Source organism: Oreochromis aureus, linkage group 7, assembly GCF_013358895.1.
Source record: "Oreochromis aureus strain Israel breed Guangdong linkage group 7, ZZ_aureus, whole genome shotgun sequence".
Taxonomy (NCBI): Eukaryota; Metazoa; Chordata; class Actinopteri; order Cichliformes; family Cichlidae; genus Oreochromis; species Oreochromis aureus.
The window spans coordinates 37,124,436-37,146,603 of NC_052948.1; the positions used below are offsets into that span (position 1 = coordinate 37,124,436).

A 22,168-nucleotide genomic window follows, 5' to 3' on the forward strand; every position below is an offset into this window, starting at 1 on the left:
ATTAGCTTAATGTGTTCTTTTCCACTCAATACCTAATATCCTTAATGCTCTAATGACTACTTTGTCATGTGCTCTTCTCTTTTCACCTGCCTTTTGCGTTTGGGGAAGATAAAACAGAACACATCACACTGTGTTAGAGGTGTTTCTGCTTAGTAAACAGTAGCACATGATCCCTTTGACATGCTTCTAAGTACTCCGAAGATGAAAGACTGCAGGCTCACTAAAGATGCTAAAGCAGGCTGTGTCATTGCCTCTAAAAAGTGGATTTACATATACATATACTGACGTGTCACTGCGCCTTCTGGCTTCTTCTGCATCCACAGAAGCATATGCCTCACAGCTGTCAATGCAGCTGGAAGATCTCGAGCTCACTGCTCCAGGTTGTAAATATGCAAACGTGTTGATTAGCTATGCGAGGCAGAGAGCTCTCACATATTAAGAGAAAAAAAAAAAAATCTTGCTGAACCCTAGAATGTCAGATACACAACATTATTTTTTACCAGACATGAATGAATAAGCTCAATAATATAATTTCAGAAATGACATGCTCCAAGCATAGCCGTGTTCACATAGGACTCGTGTCACCTGGAGACCTCCAGTAATTTGTAAATTACTTCAGCGGTCTCACCAAGTATCCTGTGATAGCCTTAGTCTAGCTACATGATCTTCATGGTGGATGGGTTTTATACACTTTTCTCTTGCCTTCCAGCTGTGTTGGAAATTTAAAAAAAAAAAAAAAAATACATAAATTTTAGACAGCATTCAGTGTTCAAAAATTAGCAAGCACATGGAGCATGGAGACGCAGTTTACAGAAAGCCCAAGCTTAAATCCAACAGAAGAATAAAATCTTAAAAGTTAAGGAGATGGATGTCATGCATGACAGTAACAGGCTCAAATTTGTCACCATATCTTCAGTCTGCTTATGGCATGCAAATGTGCTGCAGGAAACACAGATGCAGGAGTGGTGAAAGTATTAAATAAATCCCATGCACATATCACATCTACTGAAAACACTAGTAGTCCTGAGCAAATAAGGCTTTAGATGATTGTTTCTATTTGTTCTTTTATGGCTCAATGGCTTTTCTTTAGTTATTTATTCCATTTCTTTTTGTCCAATCACTGACTCAAAAAATTCAATTGACATTTGTTCAGTTCATTTAGAAAACCATGATGAATATGGGATATGGTATTTTAGCAACTTTGCACTGAAACTAAGTAAAGTATGCTGGCATTCAAGTGGAGCTATTTAGCTACACGTATTCACACCAGCTGCATCCGTACACATAGATAGTGTTATGTCTGAAAGTAATGACTGTCATTAGTTCAGCCTCTCATCATAACCCAATGCTCCAGGTGGGAGAGAAATGGGTCCCAAACATTTTTTAATCCCTTCAGGGGAATTCACTCTCAGAAACCTCATTAAACCACTTCATCTGTTACCGCTGCCACCTTCAAAACATGTGAGGGGAGGAAGATTTTCCTTGGATAAGCATCAAAGATTGTTGTACAGCTTTAGGCAAGTGCTAGATTCAAACAACGCTCATGTTCTAATAAGGTGGAAAAACACCCCCGCCACCACCTACATAAGTATGTCTCTTGACCGTGCCGCCCGAGATTAAACTTCGGGCTGTTAATGCTCCTAGGGTCCATTTTCTTTTCCATATGTAAATCAATGAATTGTTTTATTTGGTCTGAAATCAGGGATCTCTTACATTGCTTCACTTGCTCCAGGTAATGGACAGCCATCTGCAGTGTGCGTTGTGTGTCTGTGTGTGAGTCCTCACTCTAGAAAGCCTAAAATCTCAGCGGTCGCAGAGAGAGAGAAAAAAAAATATTCCCCTAGAGATGAAGAAGGAGCAGCTGAGACTAATTTGTCAGATTACCTGGCAGCTGGGGAAAAGTAGCACCCCAAATAACCTAAGAGTTTTGCTGTGTAATTGCTTTCATTTGCAATTCATATTTGTGTGTGTGTGTGTGTGTGTGTGTGTGTGTGTGTGTGTGTGTGTGTGTGTGTGTGTGTGTGTGTGTGCATGTTATTGCAGTGTGGGATAATGCATTTCAAGATGAAAGCACCAGGGATACTTGTAATGACAAGGTGAGATTCATTTTATAGACTTCCAAGAACTCAGAGAACTCATACTGAAAATTAAAGACATTTCGAGATGTGGATTTAAGAATTCAATCATACAACTACAACTGCATAGGGGTCCAATTAGCCCCGTGCAATTTGGACTCAATGCCATCCTGACACAAGGCATGCACGCCCACACAGTTCAGACGTAGAGTTAGAGTTGTGAGAAGGTTAAATATACTGGGGCAGTCGTGGCTCAAGAGTTGGGAGTTCGCCTTGTAATTGGAAGGTTGCTGGTTTGAGCCCCGGCTTGGACAGTCTCGGTCGTTGTGTCCTTGGGCAAGACACTTCACCCGTTGCCTACTGGTGGTGGTCAGAGGGCCCGGTGGCGCCAGTGTCCGGCTGTCTCGCCTCTGTCAGTGTGCCCCAGGGTTGCTGTGGCTACAATGTAGCTTGCCATCACCAGTGTGTGTGAATGTGTGGATGACTGGTTGTGTAAAGTGCTTTGGGGTCCTTAGGGACTAGTTATACAAATACAGGCCATTTTACTCATCATGGGACAACTGTCATGGTAATTTTGTGCTTTTAATGAGTTCTTTGAACTTTTTTTCCAGGGTGGAATGATTGTACAGTACACATCTTTAATTATTTTAAAAACACAAGAACTGGGTGCACAACTGGGTGGTTTGAAGTTGTTGTGGATTTTCTCTAACCCACACAGGGTCAAATATATACACACATGCTCCAATATACACATACATCCTCCCATAATTTATTAAATGTCCCTTAGCTATTTGGACCTCAGCTATTTTATTTTTGGTAGCCATCGACAGGCTTCTGGTATAATGCTGCATCGATATTTTAACCGTCTTCTTGGCAGAAGTGGTAGAGATCATTTAAACTGGTTGTTTTCCTGATATGAACCAAGCTTTTAAGCCTAGTCCAGAAATGTTCAATACGTCTGTGGTCAGGGTCAGCTTTATCCATTCCAAAATCAACTTTGTGTAACAGTGTAGCAGTATAACTGCTGATAATGCTGGTTTCTGTGTGCCCAATTTCTTCTGTCATGATCGGCACATCTTAAAAACACACTCTGTGTTCAGAAGATTCAAACAGATCAAGCTAAATCTAATAAAAGGTTTAACATTTCTGGCTGCACATCAAAAAGTATTTTATTCTTCTCTGTTCGTTCTCATACTTAACACAAAAGTATGCCCATGAATCAGTTCAGATTGTTTTGCCATGAAACCCATCAGAATCATAACAGACAGTGAAAGTAGTCTGTATAAAATGTAACAGTTAGAGGGTGCATTTTATAGGTTCCTCCTCTCATCCCTACATTACATAATACAGACACTCAGTCTTATCTGCCCACTCACTGGTCTGGTAAAACTAAAGCTACTAACAATACATCCAAGATGATTAGGGCTGTAATGTAGTCCATTCATTCGGTCAATAAGCCTACTTCAGTCTGACTTAAACTGAGTAATCTAATCGAATCCCTTTCAAGCAACCGTAGATATCATCCTATGAAAGCAAAGTCTTGCAAATTTACCGGATTGTAACACTATATCAGTTTCTCCAAATCCCCTATTTGACTTATTTTCATGCTATGCAAAGATTGCTGAGTGATTCAGTTAGCATGATTCAAAAATTAATGTCATTAAGTCGAGTCTGAAGTGACAAAGTACTCTTTTTTCATGTAAAATAGCATATTGTGACTGAACAAAGGAAACTGGATGCAGGAAAATTGTATACTGTACAAGTGACACTTGGTAGAATAAAATGGGGATATTTGAGGGCACCATATACAGAATCATTTTCAAAATTCAAAGAAGATGAGTTTTTCTGAGTAAAGTGCACTGTTGTCTCTTATAAACCTCTTTTACAGCAGTCAATTAGATTGGTCATAGCAGGAAATTCAGCATAAAGAATGGATCAATTCTGCCAAAGTGCACAAAAACTAAAGCCCTGAAACTGAGCTTTACAGTTATGCTTTTAAAAAAACGCATTTTCTTTGAAAAAAAAATACTGTTTCAGAATCTGTCATTCCCTCCTTGTTCCCATCACCTAGTTTCCACCTGAGCACAAGTCCCCAACTCATTAATCAGCTCCCTGTTATTTTGCGTATGCCCTATAGCCGCAGCTCTTTGTCTGTTGTGCTGCCTCAGCTGTACTGCAGCATTCTTGTTGACTTGTTTTCCTGCAACTTGTTTTTGTCCTTTGCTTGCCCTTTTAAGTTTCTGTCTGCTTTTGAACTACGTTGCCTGTTCTGGCTGAATGCCCTTTTGCTGACATCTTCCATGTTTTTTTTTTTTGTTTGGTTGGTTTTTTTGACCACATAAGCCTTCCTTTTACCTGCTGAGCCATGCTAAAGATTTTTAAAACTGAGCTGTGGTGAACAGCAGACTGATAAAAATGAAAACTGTTGAAAGCACCCATTAATTTAACCCCATTTGTACTCTGATATTTCTAAATAACCATCCATCCACACATTCTCTTCCACTTATCCTTATCAGGGTCGCGAGGGGGCTAGAGCCTATCCCAGCTAACATGGGACGAGAAGCGCGGTACACCCTGGACAGGTCACCAGCCTGACGCAGGGCTGACACAGACAGAAAGACAACCATTCACACTCACATTCACACCTATGGGCAATTTAGATTCACTAAATATTTCTAAATACTTTGCAGAAAATGCATTATTGTCTTTTTTCAAAATTGTTACTGCCTGACCTACTCCCTTAATATGCTGATATTTTATCTCCATTAACAAGCAGCCAGTTTTCCAGCAGTAAATCTAGCAATCGCAAAGCATTTCTATAAGCCCTGAAGGAAACAAGCTAGCAACACAGTAGCACTTTCTACAGAGAAGTAAGGAATATCCTGAGAGTTTTCTGAATCATTTGTGTCAAACTCTGATAAGGAGGGCTGTTCAACCCGAAAGCATGGTTGTTCAAAGGAAATTGAATCTATTTGACTACTTTGAAATACATGGCCCTTGAAATATTACATTTGTCATGAGCAAATCAAGCTTGAAATTAAATTTGGTCAGCTCCAATACCACAAAGAGTGGGCAATGGGAGAGGTGAGTATGCTACATATGGTCTGGATTAATCCTAATCCCCAGTTTTATAAAACAATTCACTTTTAAAACTTTTAGGAGTTAAGTTTGTTTTTCATACTCAAGATCCCTCCCTTTAGATGTACTTGATGTAGTAAGCTCAGTATGTGCAGTGAGGCTGTGTTGAGCTTGCTGGGTCTTGGGTACAATTTCCACCCTGTTACCTTTTGTCCTCAAGGGGATCCACAGATAATCACTAGGTCACTGTAATGGCAGCGTCTGATCTATCTGGTCTTTCTTCTTCTTCACAGCATCATTGGTAGAGTGCATAGACAAGAGACAAGCTGTTGTCTCCCACGACAACATGAATCTTTACCAGCTTTTAAAAGCAGCAGTGAAATCCTCTTTCATATTTACACCCAAAAAAGGTTGGATGAGATTGCTATCTTATCGCAGCCAATACCTCTCTTTCTCACTTCAGACGCCCACAAGCGTGGACGGAGACATAACCACTCGGCCAGTCTTAAACCCTTTGTATAGTAAGTGTATTTGTATTTTATCCAAGATGATATCATCCCCCTGAGACAATCAATTTATAGAGAGATTCAATGCTGTGCACAATCCATAACAATGCAGAGCACACTGCTATCATTACTACAAAAATACACAAGTGCACTATAATTTAAAAAAAAAAAAAAAAAAAACAAGGTGGAGAAAAAAACAAAGCAAAATGATTGACTAAAGGGGTAGGAACTTGTCAGATATGTACACAGAATTAACTCTCACATTAGCTCTCTCAGTGGCAGCTTCTATCACTTGCAGTTTTCCCTTGATGCTCAAACGCCAAGAAGAACCTCCAACTGTTTATTTTCAAGCTGCAGTCAAAGGCCCTGTGTGCCTTTGGTGTCAAGCAGGAAATCAAAAGCATGGGTATTATAGTCTGTCTGCCCATCTGTGTTAACCATCTGTAACATCAAATTCACCCTGCATTAGCATTCTCACTCCTGCTGTGGTTTGGCTCTGAATTACAGGGTGCTTTCTCTCATACAAAGTAATAGCATAGCATTAGTAAAAAAAAATAATAATAATAATTAAAAAAGGGTATTAATTGAGTTTTGGCCACTTGGAAGCAGTAGAAAAATCTGTGACACAACACATCAGTGTTGTGTCACAGATTTTGGACTGAAGTGTCTCAAATGGCCACTTGAGGCCTGAAATATGAGGTAATGCTCATAGATGCCCCACCCAAGTGGAAATAAACATATTTGCAGTCAATTTAACAGAAAATCTCCATTTGTGAAAACAGACAGATGGTGAACTTTGATAAAATTCACTCCTTTTAAATTTTATGACACATAATAGATAATGAAGTCCGTGGTTACCTAAGTAGCTAACTCGTGAATTCAGTGTCATCTTATCGTGGCAAAAAAACCCAAACAAACCAACAGAAAATTCAACAGGAGACTGAATATTATGGTTAGCATTCATTCTTCGTTTTTACCTTGCAAATGTCACCCATTCACTCTGCTTTAACCTCTGTTTTGGGTCTCCACAGACCCCTGAGAGAACTATAAAGACCTTAAATTTTACCTTCTTTATCCTCAACTTAGCTCGGCTAACCCTGGGCATGAGTGTTTTTTCGTGCTTAGGATGATTTTTTTGTTTAAAAGCTTTCTGAACAACTGCACAGTGTGGGATGTCAGGCTACAAAAATAAATGTGACCTAAGGCAGCTCTGGATAATGTCTCTTCAAAGTGAGGCATACAGTGTAAACAGCACATTTACTCCCACAAAGTTGTTTTTGGTAGCCTACAAAGCCGAACTATCCCAACATGTTTTTTTTTTTAGGCATTTGATTACAAGGTTAGCAGATTTTACAGGGTATAATGGTCTCTGTTTCCAAAAAGTATGTTTGGAGCATTCAAAAACCAGTTTTCCCTGGTTCATAAATATACCATTCAGTAAAGAAATTGAGAAAGATATTGCAGATCTGAAGCCAACAGAAGTGCAGTCATGTTTCAAACGTATCCTACCTTACAATCCATCTGAGTATCCCTTTGTTGTGTGAAGAGCTGATGTAAGTCATCTGATTGACCAAGCCCTGGCCCACTGCTATATATTGCTTCAAGCGTAAAACTCACTCATTCTGAATGTCAGGTTCCAATTTAGTTTATTTCAAGGTTATTAACCCTCAACTGGAATATGTCCAGAGTTTGTTATTCATTCTGTGTGGGTGCTGCCTGCACTGAGTATGACATCCTGTACATGTAGCATATGTTGAAAAAGACTTATCAGAAAGGAGTCAGCAGGCAGGAGTCCATCTGAAAACACCAGCACACAGATGCAGAAAGGGATTCCTTACCATTGATTAAAAACCATGAAAATTCTGCTGTGGTTTATAACACTGGACAATTTTATGAGTCTTAAAAATTATACTATCAGAAATATAAAGACTGTGCAGTTAGTTAAATTTATGAGAGCTCAATTTTATGACTACAGGCATTGTTTTTCTCACCATAGCTGAGCTCTGCACAGAGGATAACCATCCACAGGCTCGACTCGAGTTTTAGTTCTAGCTGTCTATGTGTCAGCCTTAGTTAAATGTTCTTCTGATTCTTCAGAGACTCTAACAGTGCAGCCTGACAGGAGGTGACCAGTGACCTTCCCGTACACACGAGGATCCTGCTTCACAAGAACAGCCTCTCTAACTTTGGAAGGACATGACAGCCTCTTGCTGTGCTTTGGCTGGATCAGTTTCACAATCACAAATGACACATATCAGATCATCACTGGGGCGGCTGCGGTTGGGGCGGCAGAGCAGGTCGTCTAGTAATCAGAAGGTAGGTGGTTTGAACAAAGTATGCTGAACAAGATGCCGAACTCCATTTGCTCCCGATGCGTTCATCGGAGCGTGAAGGTGTGAATGTTTGATAGAGAAAAAAAGTGCTCGTATGATTGTGGGTGTGAATGGGTGAATGTGACTTGTAGCATAAAGCATTTTGAGTGCTCAAGCAAAGTAGAAAATTGCTGTGCGAGAACCAGTCCCTTTACCATCATAGTTTTCAAAAAATAACTGAATCTCCTTTCCTTTTCTGGAAGATGCATGGGCGCTCTTTCCTGTGTTTGAGTTTGTTTTGCTAGCACTGATGCACATTCACTGTGCTGTCTTTGACTCTGCTAATCTGTCTCTGTTCAGGCGTCCCTTCTCCTTCGTCACGGCATCAATCAAGCGAACAGCAGAGTCCTCAGTTGTGGGTTGTAACTGGTGGTTCACTGACAGTTCAGGAAGCTTATTTCCTCCCAGAGGTGACATACACCGTAATGTTCTCTCCCAACTCCCATTTCCTTCTGTTGATGAGTTTCCATCTAAGCCTGCAGCAGCAGAAACAAAGACAGCTTCACTCCACATATCTTCATCTAAACCTGGGTTACTACGGCTGATGATGCTGAATCCTCAAGTGTTTGCATTTAAATCTTAATTTGATAAAAACGTCATTCAACACATAAAATCCATGCTCTATAAATATCTTTTTTTTCGCCTGCTAATTTTCTTGGCATTTTTTGAAAGCCAAGTATGTTTCCTCAAAATGTACCTCTACAGATCTAACAAGTGAACCCTAAGTGGCATAATGGCCATAAATGGTCCTCCATTACATTCAGCAACTTCAGAAACTCTGCACCCTTTTCATCCTCATTAAAGCAGCTTCTGAAAGTGATGATGGATATCATCAAAACAATTTTATGTCTGGTCCCCCACGGAAAAGCTCAAGCCCTTCCTTCTGAACTCGAAGCACAAACATCAGAGGCCAGCTAGAAGATTTTCTTTTCATCCTCATAATGCGACTTGGTCAGACTTTAATATTTGATGCCAGCTGAAATGTGACTATTGTTGTCCAAAGAACAGATACGGATGATTAAAGCAGTAACGATGCTTAGAACGAAAGCTTGGCAATATGTTCAGCAGCTGTGTGGCCATAACAGTTTTCCCCCGTTCAAAACCATAATAATGAGCTTCAACATCTACAGCAGTGCCATGATGGATTTTACAATAAAGTGTTTTTCACGTTGTTTTATGTTTATGACCAGTTATTGATATATTGTCCATTTTTAGAGGCCAGCTTATTGTTTCTACACAAAATAACAAACAGTAAATGGTGAACAGAGGGCTTAGGTTGGACAGTGCATTTTTCAGGCAATAAGTCAGCATCAACAAAATGATGAGAAAAATGACTCCAAATGTTACACTTCTTCTTCTCATCCTCTTCATCTTGTTGCAGGACATAAGGCCATATTATTAGCACCACTGTTAACATAGTTTTATGAGTATTTAAACTCACTAATAATTAAATACTCCTGCATTTCCTTGGTAACATGGTACACAGTATTGCAATTCCAAATTTTGCTTTATTTGTCCAAAAGAGGTTGATATTCAGTCTTCTACTCAGATTCCCTATTTGGGGTTTTACTTGAAGATGGCACGCTATTATGTTGGTTGTATTTGTGGCTTGAGCCATCCAGTAGCTTATAAACAGAGTTAAGTCTCAAATTACTTGTCTTAGAATTGGCTGGTTAACGCTACACCAAACCTCCACTCAAGGGGACTCATAGATGATTGGAATTACCCTGCTGATGAATTGAATCTATGCAGACAACATGTTACCCTTTATTTGCTATTACCTTTCTAATTAACCCATTCTAAAAAAAAATCCTGATTTGTAGTTCTTTTTTAATGATTATAGAGAATTACTAACAGCAGACCACTATCTGTTAGTATAGTTAGCATAGTATAGTTTTATCTGGTACAAACCCAGAAGTTGTTTACCTGAGAAGGAAACTACAGAATCTCTGGCATAAATGTGGGCAACTATTTCTGTGGACTACTTGTTTGTTCCTACACAGCATATTTTCCTTCCACCATTCATCCATCGCCTTCTGCTTATCAAGTTAAGGGTTCCTGGAGCATGCTGGAGCCTACTCCAGCTACCATAGGGCCATGAGACAGGGTATTCCCCAGACAAGTCGCCAGCCTGTCGAGCCATTTCCTCCTTACAAAGGAAAAATCAAACTACCGTAGAAAACTCCTATTTTCTGTGAGCGCAGCTGCAGCTGTTCTTCTTGACTGTGTTGGAGATAATGGTATTGTTTCTAGTTGGATTTTATCTGCCTTTTCTGTTGAACACGTTATTCACATTTCTAGCTATGTCGTAACTAGCCTATTTGAACTTGTTATTTTCTCAATAATGGCAGATGTGTTCACCACAAGGAGGGGGTCCAATCCAACACACAGTCAGCACAGCCATTACATTGTGCCCTCACACAAGAAGTTCATGCATTTGGTGTTATACTTATAAACAGTGTTGGGAAGGTTACTTTTAAAATGTATTCCACTACAGAATACTGAATACATGCCCCAAAATGTATTCTGTAACGTATTCCGTTACGTTACTCGATGAGAGTAACGTATTCTGAATAATTTGGAATACTTAATATATTATCATGCTGTTTACAACTACATGAATGTCCTATTGCTGTGATTTATTACTGTTACTGAAGGTACGTAGTACGAAACGTAGTAAAGGGACCTCTGGCTAATACGGTGGGTTCGTGTCGGGCTGGTAGCCGAAAACTAGCTTTACTTTGTTGTCTGGGTCAACTTTGCTTATGGAGAGAGAGAGAGGCGTTGAAAGGCTGCTCCAACGGAACTTATTTTTTCCGGAGGAAAACACGAACACGGTGTACAGTTGAGTCTTAATTGCTTACTTACAAATGGGCTCGTCAGGCACTCTTCTTGGCTGCGGTGGTTATTATTATATTTACATGCTTCCAGCTCCCGTTTTTGCTCCGTGACAGCTCGGACTTTTCCTTTCTCTCCCTCCCTCGCTCACAGACACATAACGGGTATGGCAGTCCATTCTCGCTGCAGCACGGACTACACTGCCCATCAGGCTACATGCTTTAGAGCTATGCCTGTAGCATTCTGCCTTTTAGCTTAGCACAACAACAACAACAAAAAAGCGCTCTCTCACCCAGGAAACACGCAGAGAGAGAGCGCGTCACCCGGTAACCATGGCAACCGTAACGCTGCCGCCTGGAACAACAGAACGTAGCTGTCAAACAAACCCAAACAGTCCTGACCCGTGACAATATGAAACAGGAAAGTACCGCCGTGTAATCCATTTATTTCAACAAAGTAACTGTATTCTGAATACCACCTTTTTAAACGGTAACTGTAACGGAATACAGTTACTCATATTTTGTATTCTGAATACGTAACGGCGGTACATGTATTCCGTTACTCCCCAACACTGCTTATAAACACAAATACAACTGTGCCTTCCCATGAGCCATAGTTAATAAATCGTTAGTTCATTGATAATTTGAAAAGTAAATATAAAGTTTTTCAGGTGAAGTAAGTGAGCTTTTCATGGCAACATAGCACAAAATAAGAATGATATATCTTTAGTAGAAAAGCTGTAGATTCACAACAATGACTTGGAAATAATCTTAGAGTGGGGTTTTGATTTTTTTTAATTTTATTTTTTTTACTTTGAGAAGGTGCTTTTTAATTAGCTGTACACATAATCTGCTCCTGAGGTTCTTTTTGATGATAGTAATTCTTTGGTAACTCATGCAGTTCAATTTTAACTGGCTGAAATCCCTTTGAGGTGCACTTTGTGTTAAACTGTCCAGTGGAAAACAAAGACAAAAGGAAAACCCAACGTTGTGAAACATATATAAACACACACATACACATTTTCATTGATTTAAGGTTGATTTAAGGTAGGTTGTGTGTATATTTATAATTTCATGAAAGAGGATTTAAGAAAAAATGGACAAGGGAGAATTTCAACAAGTGAAGAGTTATGGGCACTAGAATATGCAGAAAGCCCCAGTTAATAATGAATGAAGTACCTTAACTGATGGGCATTGAAATATGGCAGCAACTTTCTCCTCCATCAAGTCCTTGGTTCAATAAAACCAGTCATTAAATACTACTTATATGGACCGCATGAATAGTTTCCAATTCTACTATAGATAATCTCAAAGATGAAACATAGATGAAGCATCACAAATCACAACAGGGAATAAACTGAGACAAATCTGGATGCTTCTAATAATTTTAAATCCAAATTATATTCAGACTAAGATGTCAAGTAGAAAAGTTTTATTAGAATTTTTACAGAATGTAAAATCATTTTAATTAACCTGTTATTTATATATTAAAGTTTAAAAACAGATACAGATGTGCCCCATCATACAACCAAACCAAACCATTACTTGGGCTCATCACTCCCATACAGCAGCAGCATGAGGGATTCAGTAGTATTGTCATGCAGCTTGACATTCCTTCAATATCATTAGTTGGCTGACTACAGCTGCAGTACAGTAACGGATCCTGTACTGGATACTGATTCCGACATGTACAGAAAAAGAAGAGAAAAAAAAACAAAACACATTTGTTGTCCCAGGAGGTCTTGGTTTGAATGACATCATACACACAAAAAAAGGCATTCATTAAAGGCCAGGCACCTATTTGTGGGTAAAAGTGTGTGAGGTCTAATCAAAAACAACACTGATTTGAGATTAGAAAAAATGCCAGTGATTTAAAAAAGAAAAAGGAAAAAAAAAAGGAAAACAAAACAAAATTATAATTATGCATTAAAGAATCAAAACCTTACAAAAAATAAAGACTTTGACTAATTAAGAACCCAGAACTGTATACAAATTGGCAGTAACCAGAAACACTGGCTAATTCATGGCATTGAATAAAACAATACATACATATAAACATGAGAACAGTTATTTTAGCAGACACATTACCAACCTGCTGTAATGCACTTAAAGAAAAAGAGAGAACCTGCTTCCAGAGTGATCACAAAGTAGCTCCAAACACTGATGGGCAGTTTTGCTTTTGTGGTCTCACTGTATGTGAAAAGCCACATATTAAAGCCCACAAAGAAAGGGGACAAGCTGAACCGTCACCCACCCATGAATGCAGCAAAAAAAGGGAGTAAATTTAAATGTCACTTTACCAAGTAGAAAATTCTTCATTTCACAGGTGCTTTCCCATCATAGTATACTGTCAGTTCAGCTGCTACACTGCATATAAATGTATGTCAGCGGTAATTTTTTTTTTTTTTTTAAAGGGGGGGGGGGAAGAAATGCATATTAAAAGATGTATTTAAATGTTTTTTAAACCAGCTGGCCAGGCAATTAGAGTGTGTAAACTCTATGTATATGGTGTTGTTTTTCCAACACTTATGAACCACTTGCAAGACTGACTTCACTGTTCTTGAAGGTTTGATCCATAAGTTAGGAAGGTTTACAAGAAACATTCAAAAACACCTAACAGATGGTATCTCTCTATCCACATGCAAACTTAAAGGGGTCTCAAAGTCTCGATGCATCCCAAAAGTAAGTAAATCCCAAAAGGTTGATTCTGTTCATCAGGACGTAGAGTCTTCAGTGGGAGAAACGTTTTGCCAATCATCCAAGTGACTTCTTTAGTCTCAGCTGACTGCAGGATTCCCCAACCCTAAACAGTACATTTGCACAATGACTGAAACTAGCCCACTAAAAAGGGAAAGACCATCTCTGAATTGAGGAGGGGGTCTAAGGGCACATCTTTCACCATCCTACAATGCTATGACTGCAGCCATTCCCCAACTCTCTGTGAATGGTACTCAGTGATCAGTGGTTGTTGATCAATGGTCATGACAATTTGCATATTAATGATCAAGGAACTGACCTCAGAGTTCATTGTTCATTCGGTGGGCTAGTTTCAGTCATTGTGCAAACGTAGGTTGGGAAACCTGCAGTCAGCTGAGACTGAAGAAGTCACTTGGTTGAGTGATGAAACATTTCTCCCACTAAAAACTCTACACCCAGATGAACAGAATCAACAGGGGGGTCTCAAAGTCCTTTATCAGTTCTTCATCCAATTCCTGGGGTTGTTCAATCAAACTGCTATATAAAAAGGTCCCAACGCTCCACATTTAGTCAATCCAAGATTCGATATACGAAAGTTCCTCAGGGTCAGTAATGTACAACATAGCCCTCAAGAATCACAGTATGACATGCCAGATGACATGTTAGTGGGGTTTCCTTATCACTATTGGCAACATTTTTTCTAAAAAAAAGAAAAAAACAAATTCTATTTAGTGACCACCACATCCATTTCCTCTGGGGCACAGTGAGCTCTGGTGGGTGCCGGTAGGCAGCAGCTGCAGCAGCAGTGCCTTCGCTACCTGGACACATCTGGGATGAGTCTTTTAAACCACTGGCCCACAGCCACATCTACTCTCAGCACTAATGTGACCCCAATCAGCAGGAACACGCTGCTCACCAGGAACCCTGAGGCCTCAAACATTAACCTGAAAGGACAAAACAGAAGAGACACAAAGGTTTAAACAAGTCTAAATTAAGCTCTAGCAACTCCTTCGGACATTAAATAGATCATAGGATAAAAAGAACCAAGACTATTACTTTTTCCCCCCAAGATCTTCCAAGTTTATTTAAATTACCTCTATCCTTTTAATATTTTCAAGCCACCAACTTATTATAAAAAAAGGACACCACATTCAAAACCTAGATGTAAATGTGTGGATATCACAGCAGAAAAATGGACCGGCATTCAACATTGTGTGTTCACTGAAAGTTCAGAATTAGCAGCGATCCTGTATCCATATCCTCAAAAAGCCTTTACTGTCAGTGAGTTTGTATGAGCTGGAAAATCCATTCAGGCACTTACTTGGGTGCGAAAACCTTCCACACCATTAGGTGTCTCCTGAGTATAGCAGCTGCACAGACTGAGGCAAAGACCTGTGAAGTGAGCAGACAGACTGAGTGGTGTGATGTGATACTGCTACTCATCCAAAAGTGTAACTGAACTAAATTTAAAAAAAAAAAAAAAAAAAAAAAAAAAAAAAAAAAAGACAAGAAAGAAATGCAACAAAAATCAAACATGCTACTGAGGAAAGACTTTCCCAGCTCACATATGCCTTAAATGGATGTGAGAAAAAAAATTTCTAGGTCTGTGGACATACCTGTGCTCCGTGAATAAGGAGGTAGCGTGTTGACAGTTGCAGAAGAGCAGAGCTGAACATCTGAGGGTTTTCTCTCAGCCTCATCTCCATCACAGCATCCTCTCCGTCGTCCCCACAGGCTCGTCCCCTGCTCCCACGCACCTCGCAAACCAGGGGCCAGAACAGTAGCAATGGACAACTCACTGAAGACAAAGAGAAATAACAACAACAACAAATCATCGCGTCACAAGCTCACAATTCATTTTAAGCACTGAGGAGACAGTTTCACAAAGCTGCTTTATTTAACTTAACTGCTTTTTAGAATGTTTTTATCGTTTGTGTAACAAACTACAAATATGACTAAATAAAAAGAACTGAAAGTGTCATACGGATTCACTGATATTTTATATATTTTCGATTATACTGTTAAGGTTTAAACAGGCAAAATGATTCTTTTCCTGTTTTTCACAATATAATGAAATTAATTGTTGATATTGTACCATTTTATTCCAGCTGAATCCCATTAGTTTCACAGATAACCTTCTTTGCCTAATGGATGATGACTTATTTCGTTTTCTTTAAACGATAACATTTATTTTTGCTTCTCTGGTACCTACCTACCTGCAAAAAGAATGTGTGAAGCAAAAGTATTAAGGGTAACCAGTGAGGCAGGCAGTATGGTCCCTGTGTGTCCTTCAGGAAATCCCACAAAGGCAGCACCCCACTGGATAGAGGGGAAGGTGGGTAAATGACCTGTAGCGTGGAAGAACTGCGTGGCAGCCAGGGACCAGAGCACTACTGGGGTCCAAGGCACATTAAACCCACCTGAGGGGGGAGAATGAGAAGTCAGTGAGCTAATTAAGACCTGGAACATGATAGGCTTAAAAATAAATAAATTAAAAGATGCGATGCAAACATCTTACCAGAATACTTTCCATGCAGGCCACTAAGCGTAGTAGACGAGGCGTGAATGTGCAACAGAGCTCCCGTTTCTAGTAGCAGCAGGAGGAAAGACAGAGCCATGCCCTCTGGGTGCAACAGCAGCAGACCAATTCCCAGCAACCCACTAAACAACAGCAAAGGAGCAGAATAGACTGTTCCAAGTCCGTAGGCCTCCACAGCAGGCCTGTTGTCCACTTCGCTGGCCCCGCTCAGGTCGCCATCATCTAGGGAACGACGCATGCGCTGATAGATCTGTGGGATAAGGTGGTGCAGCTCAGCTTGGGGGCTGATGCCAATGCTTGCTCGATAACGGGGTGTGGGTAGAGTCAAACTTTTGGCTGAAGCCTGAGTCCTAGTCTTCACGAACACAGTGAGGGGGTCTAGCCAGATCAGGAAAAGCCCCAGTCCCAGCAGACAGAAGGCGACCCTGGGGAGGGCCAGCTGTGCCAAGTGGATCAGCTCAGCCAGATTCCTGAAGCTGTCCTCCGGAGTGGCACTAACAGCCCAGTGGAGCCCCAGGCACACAGACAGCAGCGGTAGGATCCAGCGAGCTGTAAACACCGTCCCGCCTGACGAGTTCAGATTACCATAGTGGCAGAGAAAGCATCTTAGCAGATATGTCCACAAGCCAAGGGAAATGACAGCAAGGACATAATGGAGGTTCTTCAGCTGGTTGTCCTGCAACCGGGAAAGAGGGGAAAGAAATACAGATGGCTGGCAGGAGCCCTGCTCTTCCCGACAGCCGTGGAACGAGAGGGAGAGGTAGAGGCTGGCAACAAGTAGTCCTAAGCAGGCTAGAAGGGTGCCGCTTTCCTTCCTCACAGCTGATGGAGACAAAGCTGGGGCAGGCAGCAGCCCAGCAGACTTCAACGGGTCATGGCTTGGGGGCAGAAGTAGGCCATCCCAGTTGAGATGGATGGGAATGCAAAGGGCCAGGGATAACACCAAAAATGTCACAACCCGGCCTTCTGCAATCACATAGCTGTCTGAGAGCAGAGAGGCACAGCGAAGGAGTGGAAACAAGAGAGAGGGGACTAGGAGGTGACGCAGGGTCAGCCAGCTAACACGCTTTGGAGCTTTGGTTCCGTTTTTTGACACTGTAGAGGTGCTCAGTTGGCGTGAACGCCAAAGGAAAAGGAGTTCAGAGCTGAAAGCAGCAGCTGCAAGGCACCACATCACCTCAATGTAGCCCCGTATGAGCAGCTGAGCAGCAGCCACACTAACCCCCACTGTCAGTGACACAACAACTGGAGTCTTCAGTAATGCACCGTTCTCCCTGATCAGCACTAGAGACAGTTCAGACAAGATGAAACACATCAGACAAGCAAATGCCAGGATGGCTAAACCTGCCGCCATCTTCAGTGGGTTAAATCGGGCCCAGGTGGCTCGGCAGGTGTCTCTGACAGAGGTGAGGTAAGCCTGCAGAGAAGAGGCTAGCTGCGGGGAGGGTGAACGACCCTCTCTAACAGCGCTGAGAAACTCAGAAGACAAGAGGGCAAATTCACTCTTCAGCCGAGAGAGGCTCTCTGGTGGGATGTCTTTGGCCATGCCAGAGTAAGTCTCCAGGAAACGGTTGACCTTCAGAAACAGAGATAAAATTTAACACACAAACCATAAAAACAACAACTCCTGAAAAGGCTCCAGGATATGTGAATATATAAAAAGATTTTTCTGTGTACAGATGCTCAAAGTGTTCTAGACAGTTCTTTGCTGAGCAGCATACCTGTTTTGTGTTGATCCACAGTGCCTCCAGCTGGCTGAGACCTCCAACTGCACCTTCTGTCTGCTCATGCGGTGGAAATAAAGGCAAGAGAACCTGCCCAACATTACTGTACGGAATAGGAACTCCTAGTAGCAGAGCCAGGGTGGGCACCAGGTCAGTCTGTGGCACCACATCTGGTTCATTCTGGGAAATACACAGGGGGGAAAATAAAAATGTGTCACATTACATTATTCTGTGTTCTCGTGATCTAAATTGTGCTTTGACCCTTATAATCATCTGTGATATTTTGAAGTAAATATTTTTAGCACATAGCAAAATAACTAGCTGTTCCAAGGCTGGGTTGTCAATTAAACTCAGTGAGTGATATTTTATCTTGTAGCCTTTCTTAAATCAGGGTTGTGCTTGATAACAGCAATACTTCCTAGCAGTGGCAAAAATGCCTGGGGGGAAAGAAAAAAAAAAAAAAGTGTCTACTAAGTTCTGCCTTTTTTTAAATAGCAGTGTAATTTCTCTCTTGCATCTAATGACTTTTCACGGCATATGATATAGCTCTCCAGTTAGGCTGCAATTATGGAAATCGGTACTTGAGCTCTCTTTTCTAGTGCGAGATCCACTTTTATCTATGAAAAAAAAGGCGGAGACCACCTGCCAGCATCAATTTAATGGATTCTGGGAACTGCACAGCCAAGCATGAACAGAAATGGGCATGCATCAGTGGTTTAATGCTTCATGTTTTTATTACAGCAGTTATTCTGAGAGATCGACATGTCGTAAATGTGCCTTTGCAGACAGGATAAAGACAAACACACAAGTAACTGAAAACAGTTGTGTTAGTTATATATTTGACTTGACTTTGTTCTTCCTTTTTAACTCATTTGTGGACTGAACTGATGGTGTTGGTCTGAAAAGCAACAAGAGTGAAATGTTTCTACCACTAAACATGTGACTGCCCATTACTGGGATACAATATGATGAGTGTGCTCTCATAACTTCTTGTTCTGTGCTCAACTCTCACTCTGAATTAAACTGACTTTTACAGCAGTTTTCAGAGGTTCTTTTACATAGTTAAATTACTGATATAAACACTGGTCACTACACTATGTATATCAGTGGGAATGATCTAGTGCCTCATGTGAAGGCGAGAGAGGAGCAGACATTGTACAGATTGGTGCAGTGTCCACAGCAATGCAGATGCTGTACCAGTCTGTTGTCATAAACAGGGGGCTGAACCCTGAATTTACTCATGGATCCCACAGTCATCTATGGGAACAAGCCCTGGGTAGTGACCACAAAAATTACATCAAGACTACAAGAGGCAGAAATGAGCTTTCTCAAAAGGGTGTCTTGGAGATAGGGTTGAAGACCTCTGTCATTTAGGATGGGCTCAGCATAAAGCTTCTACTTCCTGACACCAGAAGGAGCCAGGTGAGACTGTGCAGGCATCTAACTATGATGCCTCCTGGTAGCTTCCTTGGTTAGGTGTCCTGCTGGGAGGCGACCCCAGGGTAGGCCCAGGACACAATGAAGATTGTGAGTGTCTGAGCTGGCTCTGGAACAACTCTGTGTCTCACCAGGAGAGCTAGAGAATCAGGCCTAGTCATCTCTGCTTGGATTGCTGTTCTTGCTACCCAGAAAAGCAGCACAAAATGAATTGATGGATATTGTATACACTTGGGCCAAAACTGTCATTTAACAATTTCTTTGTTAACGTACACTAGTGATTTGTTTTGATTATGACAGTATGTCTTCACTGTTAATTTTTTATATTTTATACAAACTCAAGTGATGTAGAATTGGTTTATTTTAAATAAGAATTAGTCACAGCATGTCAGTAGGATTGTTTCAAAAGGTGCATTCTACCCACCTGTGATGGGGGTCCATGAAACATGGGAGAAGGACTGTAGAGGAAGATGGCAGCATCAGTCTCTTTCTGACTTTCTCCACCATGATCTCCAGTATCTGTCATTCCGTGATCTCCCATCACCACCAAGAGTGTGTCATTCTGCAGACGGTCAATCACAGACCTAGAGGAAAAGCAGAGTTTTCACAGGTCATGCCAGGTGCTTTCTAATGTTCAACTGCTTGATCTGGGCCAACATATTACAATAATAGTGCTGGTATCATGACATATCTACAGCACTACAAGTGCACTGTGGCAACAGCTGATGATCCAGCTGCATCTGGATAATGGTGTGAAACAAGCATGTAGCATCTGTACTACTGCCTGACCTGATGACTCCATCCATCTGCGTGAGTTTGTCAGCCATGGCTGGGTGATCCGGGCCAAACCTGTGACCACAGTGATCGACTCCAAGGAAATGAGCCACTAGGACATCCCAGTCATCGCCCACCACTATTAAAACCAACAGCAAGAGACAAACGAAAGGAGATGAAACACAAATACATCAACCGCATAAACAAGTGTTGGTGCAAAATTATTTTGATTTTGCACAGTTTCCTGGCAACAGAGGCTATTTGTTAAATGTAGGTTTTAATTGCACAATAAATGCATATTAAGTAACTACATACTAGTGTTGTAGAGGTGCTGGAGAATCCCATTATCCACAGTGTGGAGATCCTTGACATTAAAAGAAGGGAAGGGCAGAGAGCGGTAAAACTTCTTAGGAAAAAGACTCTCCCAAGTGTCGTCACCCATAAACACCACACGTTTGCCTATTGAGAGACAGAAAGATTTATATGAGCAAAATCAGATGGCACAGTTGGTTTTCTGGTTTTAAAAGTCCTAGATTTGTGGTATTGCCAGGCAGAAAAGAGCATGTCTACAGATGAGCAGAGAATTATTGATGCTTATATTACTTTACTTTACCCACAGAAACAAAACCAAACACTATTAGGGTCAAAATTATTAGCCTCCTGATGCTAATAATTGATTATTTATCCTTTTTGCAAGATAACAGCCTGTGGTCTTTTGTTGTAGTTTTCAGCAAAGCTCACAAGTCTTCTGAGCAATCCCAACTGATTCTTCTTTGACAAATCTCTCGAGCTCCTCCAGATTTGATGGTCTCCTGTCATTGACCACAGCAGTGGTTTGTGGCTCAATAAAGAGGTCTGCTTTCTGGGAGGCTATTGTTTAGCAAATGCTTTGCTGAAAATCCCTACATCCCATAACGTTGTCCTCATCTGTATGTTTCCCATAAAGCTCTTTACATGAATGTATTATATTTTTATAATTTACAGACACTTGTAATAACTCACCTACTTGTCCAAACTGGTGAATAAGATTGTCCTCCAAGATGGCACTGGATGCAAAGTTGTTACCTACATCTACAAACGTCGGCAAAGATCCAGTCGTGAACCCCTTTATCCTCTGCATGGTGGTCGTAGGTGGGTCAGCACGGAAGGGGTACAGGCGGCTTTGTAAAGGCCTGGATGACACTGTCTCTTCCAGCACAGGTAACTTATTCTCATAAGGTCGTGGTGCCGTCTTGTCGGGGTCATACCGGGCGAAGTCGATCTTCAGGGCGTCGATAATGAGAAGGACAACCTTGCGGAAGCGCGGCTGAGCTCGACAGAAGTCCACCGGCTCCTCTCCGGGCTCGAGCACGTCTCCGCAGGTGCTGGTTCTGTTAACCTCCAACCTGACCAGCAAAAATCCACCCACGAACAGGTAGATGCCCACGAAGAACACCGCACACATCCAGAGAAGCAGGGACAGCACAGGCAGCCCCTTCATCCTACATGCACAGGTAAGAGCAGGTCAGGTGAAATACTGTAACATTTGGTTTACATAGAGGTAACAAACACACAAAAAAATGAGAGGAACAGCTGCATGTGAGCTACACCTGTTATAGAAGAAGATAACGTGTAAGGTGACTGAAATTTTAAGCTCCAACTAAAACCTCTTTTGCAGTTGAGCCGCACAGGTGGCTAACATGAATGACGGTTAACGCTGTTAGCAGAAGCTAGCACGCTTCGCCTTTTGCCACTGACCTTGTGGCAGCTAGTTTTCGTCCTCTCCCGGCCGGACGTTGGGGGTGACTGTGTGTATTAACAACACAGGAGCACAGGTGCCTCAGGTAAACAGAGAGCGGAGCAACACGCTCACCTTCATTGGGACTCCGGTACAATGAGATTAGATGGGAACCTTAGCGTGGAAGGAACACGGCGGGCGCTTTTCTGTGTAACACCATGAATACGTTTGCTTTGCCCCGCTCTGTGACTTACAGGGAACAACGGCTTTAGCGCTTCTCTGAAAATTGCTAAACACGTCAGAAATTCTGCAGAGAAATCACCCTTAAATAAGAATGGATTAGAAATAGGTTTAGTAAAAGTTATTATAAAATATCAATAATGGTCACAAACATTTTAATTTAATGATATTT

The 22,168-nt window shown here is 41.3% G+C and overlaps 1 protein-coding gene and 1 long non-coding RNA gene across 5 annotated transcripts; one reads left to right on the plus strand and one right to left on the minus strand.

Annotated features, from left to right (window-relative positions):
* Positions 1–2,020: 2,020 nt before the first annotated feature.
* Positions 2,021–9,163, plus strand: LOC120441302. Its single transcript, XR_005613972.1, has 3 exons — positions 2,021–2,096; positions 7,757–7,975; positions 8,332–9,163. It is a non-coding gene; the product is annotated as an uncharacterized LOC120441302 (long non-coding RNA).
* Positions 9,164–12,285: 3,122 nt separating this feature from the next.
* On the minus strand, positions 12,286–21,946 carry pigo (phosphatidylinositol glycan anchor biosynthesis, class O). Of its 4 annotated transcripts, none has more exons than XM_039615766.1 (11): positions 21,892–21,946; positions 21,042–21,520; positions 20,355–20,498; positions 20,055–20,178; positions 19,690–19,849; positions 17,826–18,008; positions 16,084–17,680; positions 15,782–15,985; positions 15,182–15,363; positions 14,887–14,957; positions 12,286–14,509 (listed from the first exon to the last, which is right to left on the minus strand). In XM_039615766.1, the coding sequence occupies exons 2-11, from the start codon at positions 21,517–21,519 to the stop codon at positions 14,380–14,382; spliced, it is 3,273 nt and encodes a 1,090-aa protein (XP_039471700.1). In that variant the 5' UTR covers position 21,520; positions 21,892–21,946; the 3' UTR covers positions 12,286–14,379. The 4 variants fall into 4 exon arrangements, with proteins under 4 accessions (XP_039471700.1, XP_031612521.1, XP_039471698.1 ...); XM_031756661.2 differs by having other exon boundaries at positions 21,777–21,939; XM_039615764.1 differs by lacking the exon at positions 21,892–21,946 and adding an exon at positions 21,686–21,783.
* Between the last annotated feature and the right edge of the window lie 222 nt (positions 21,947–22,168).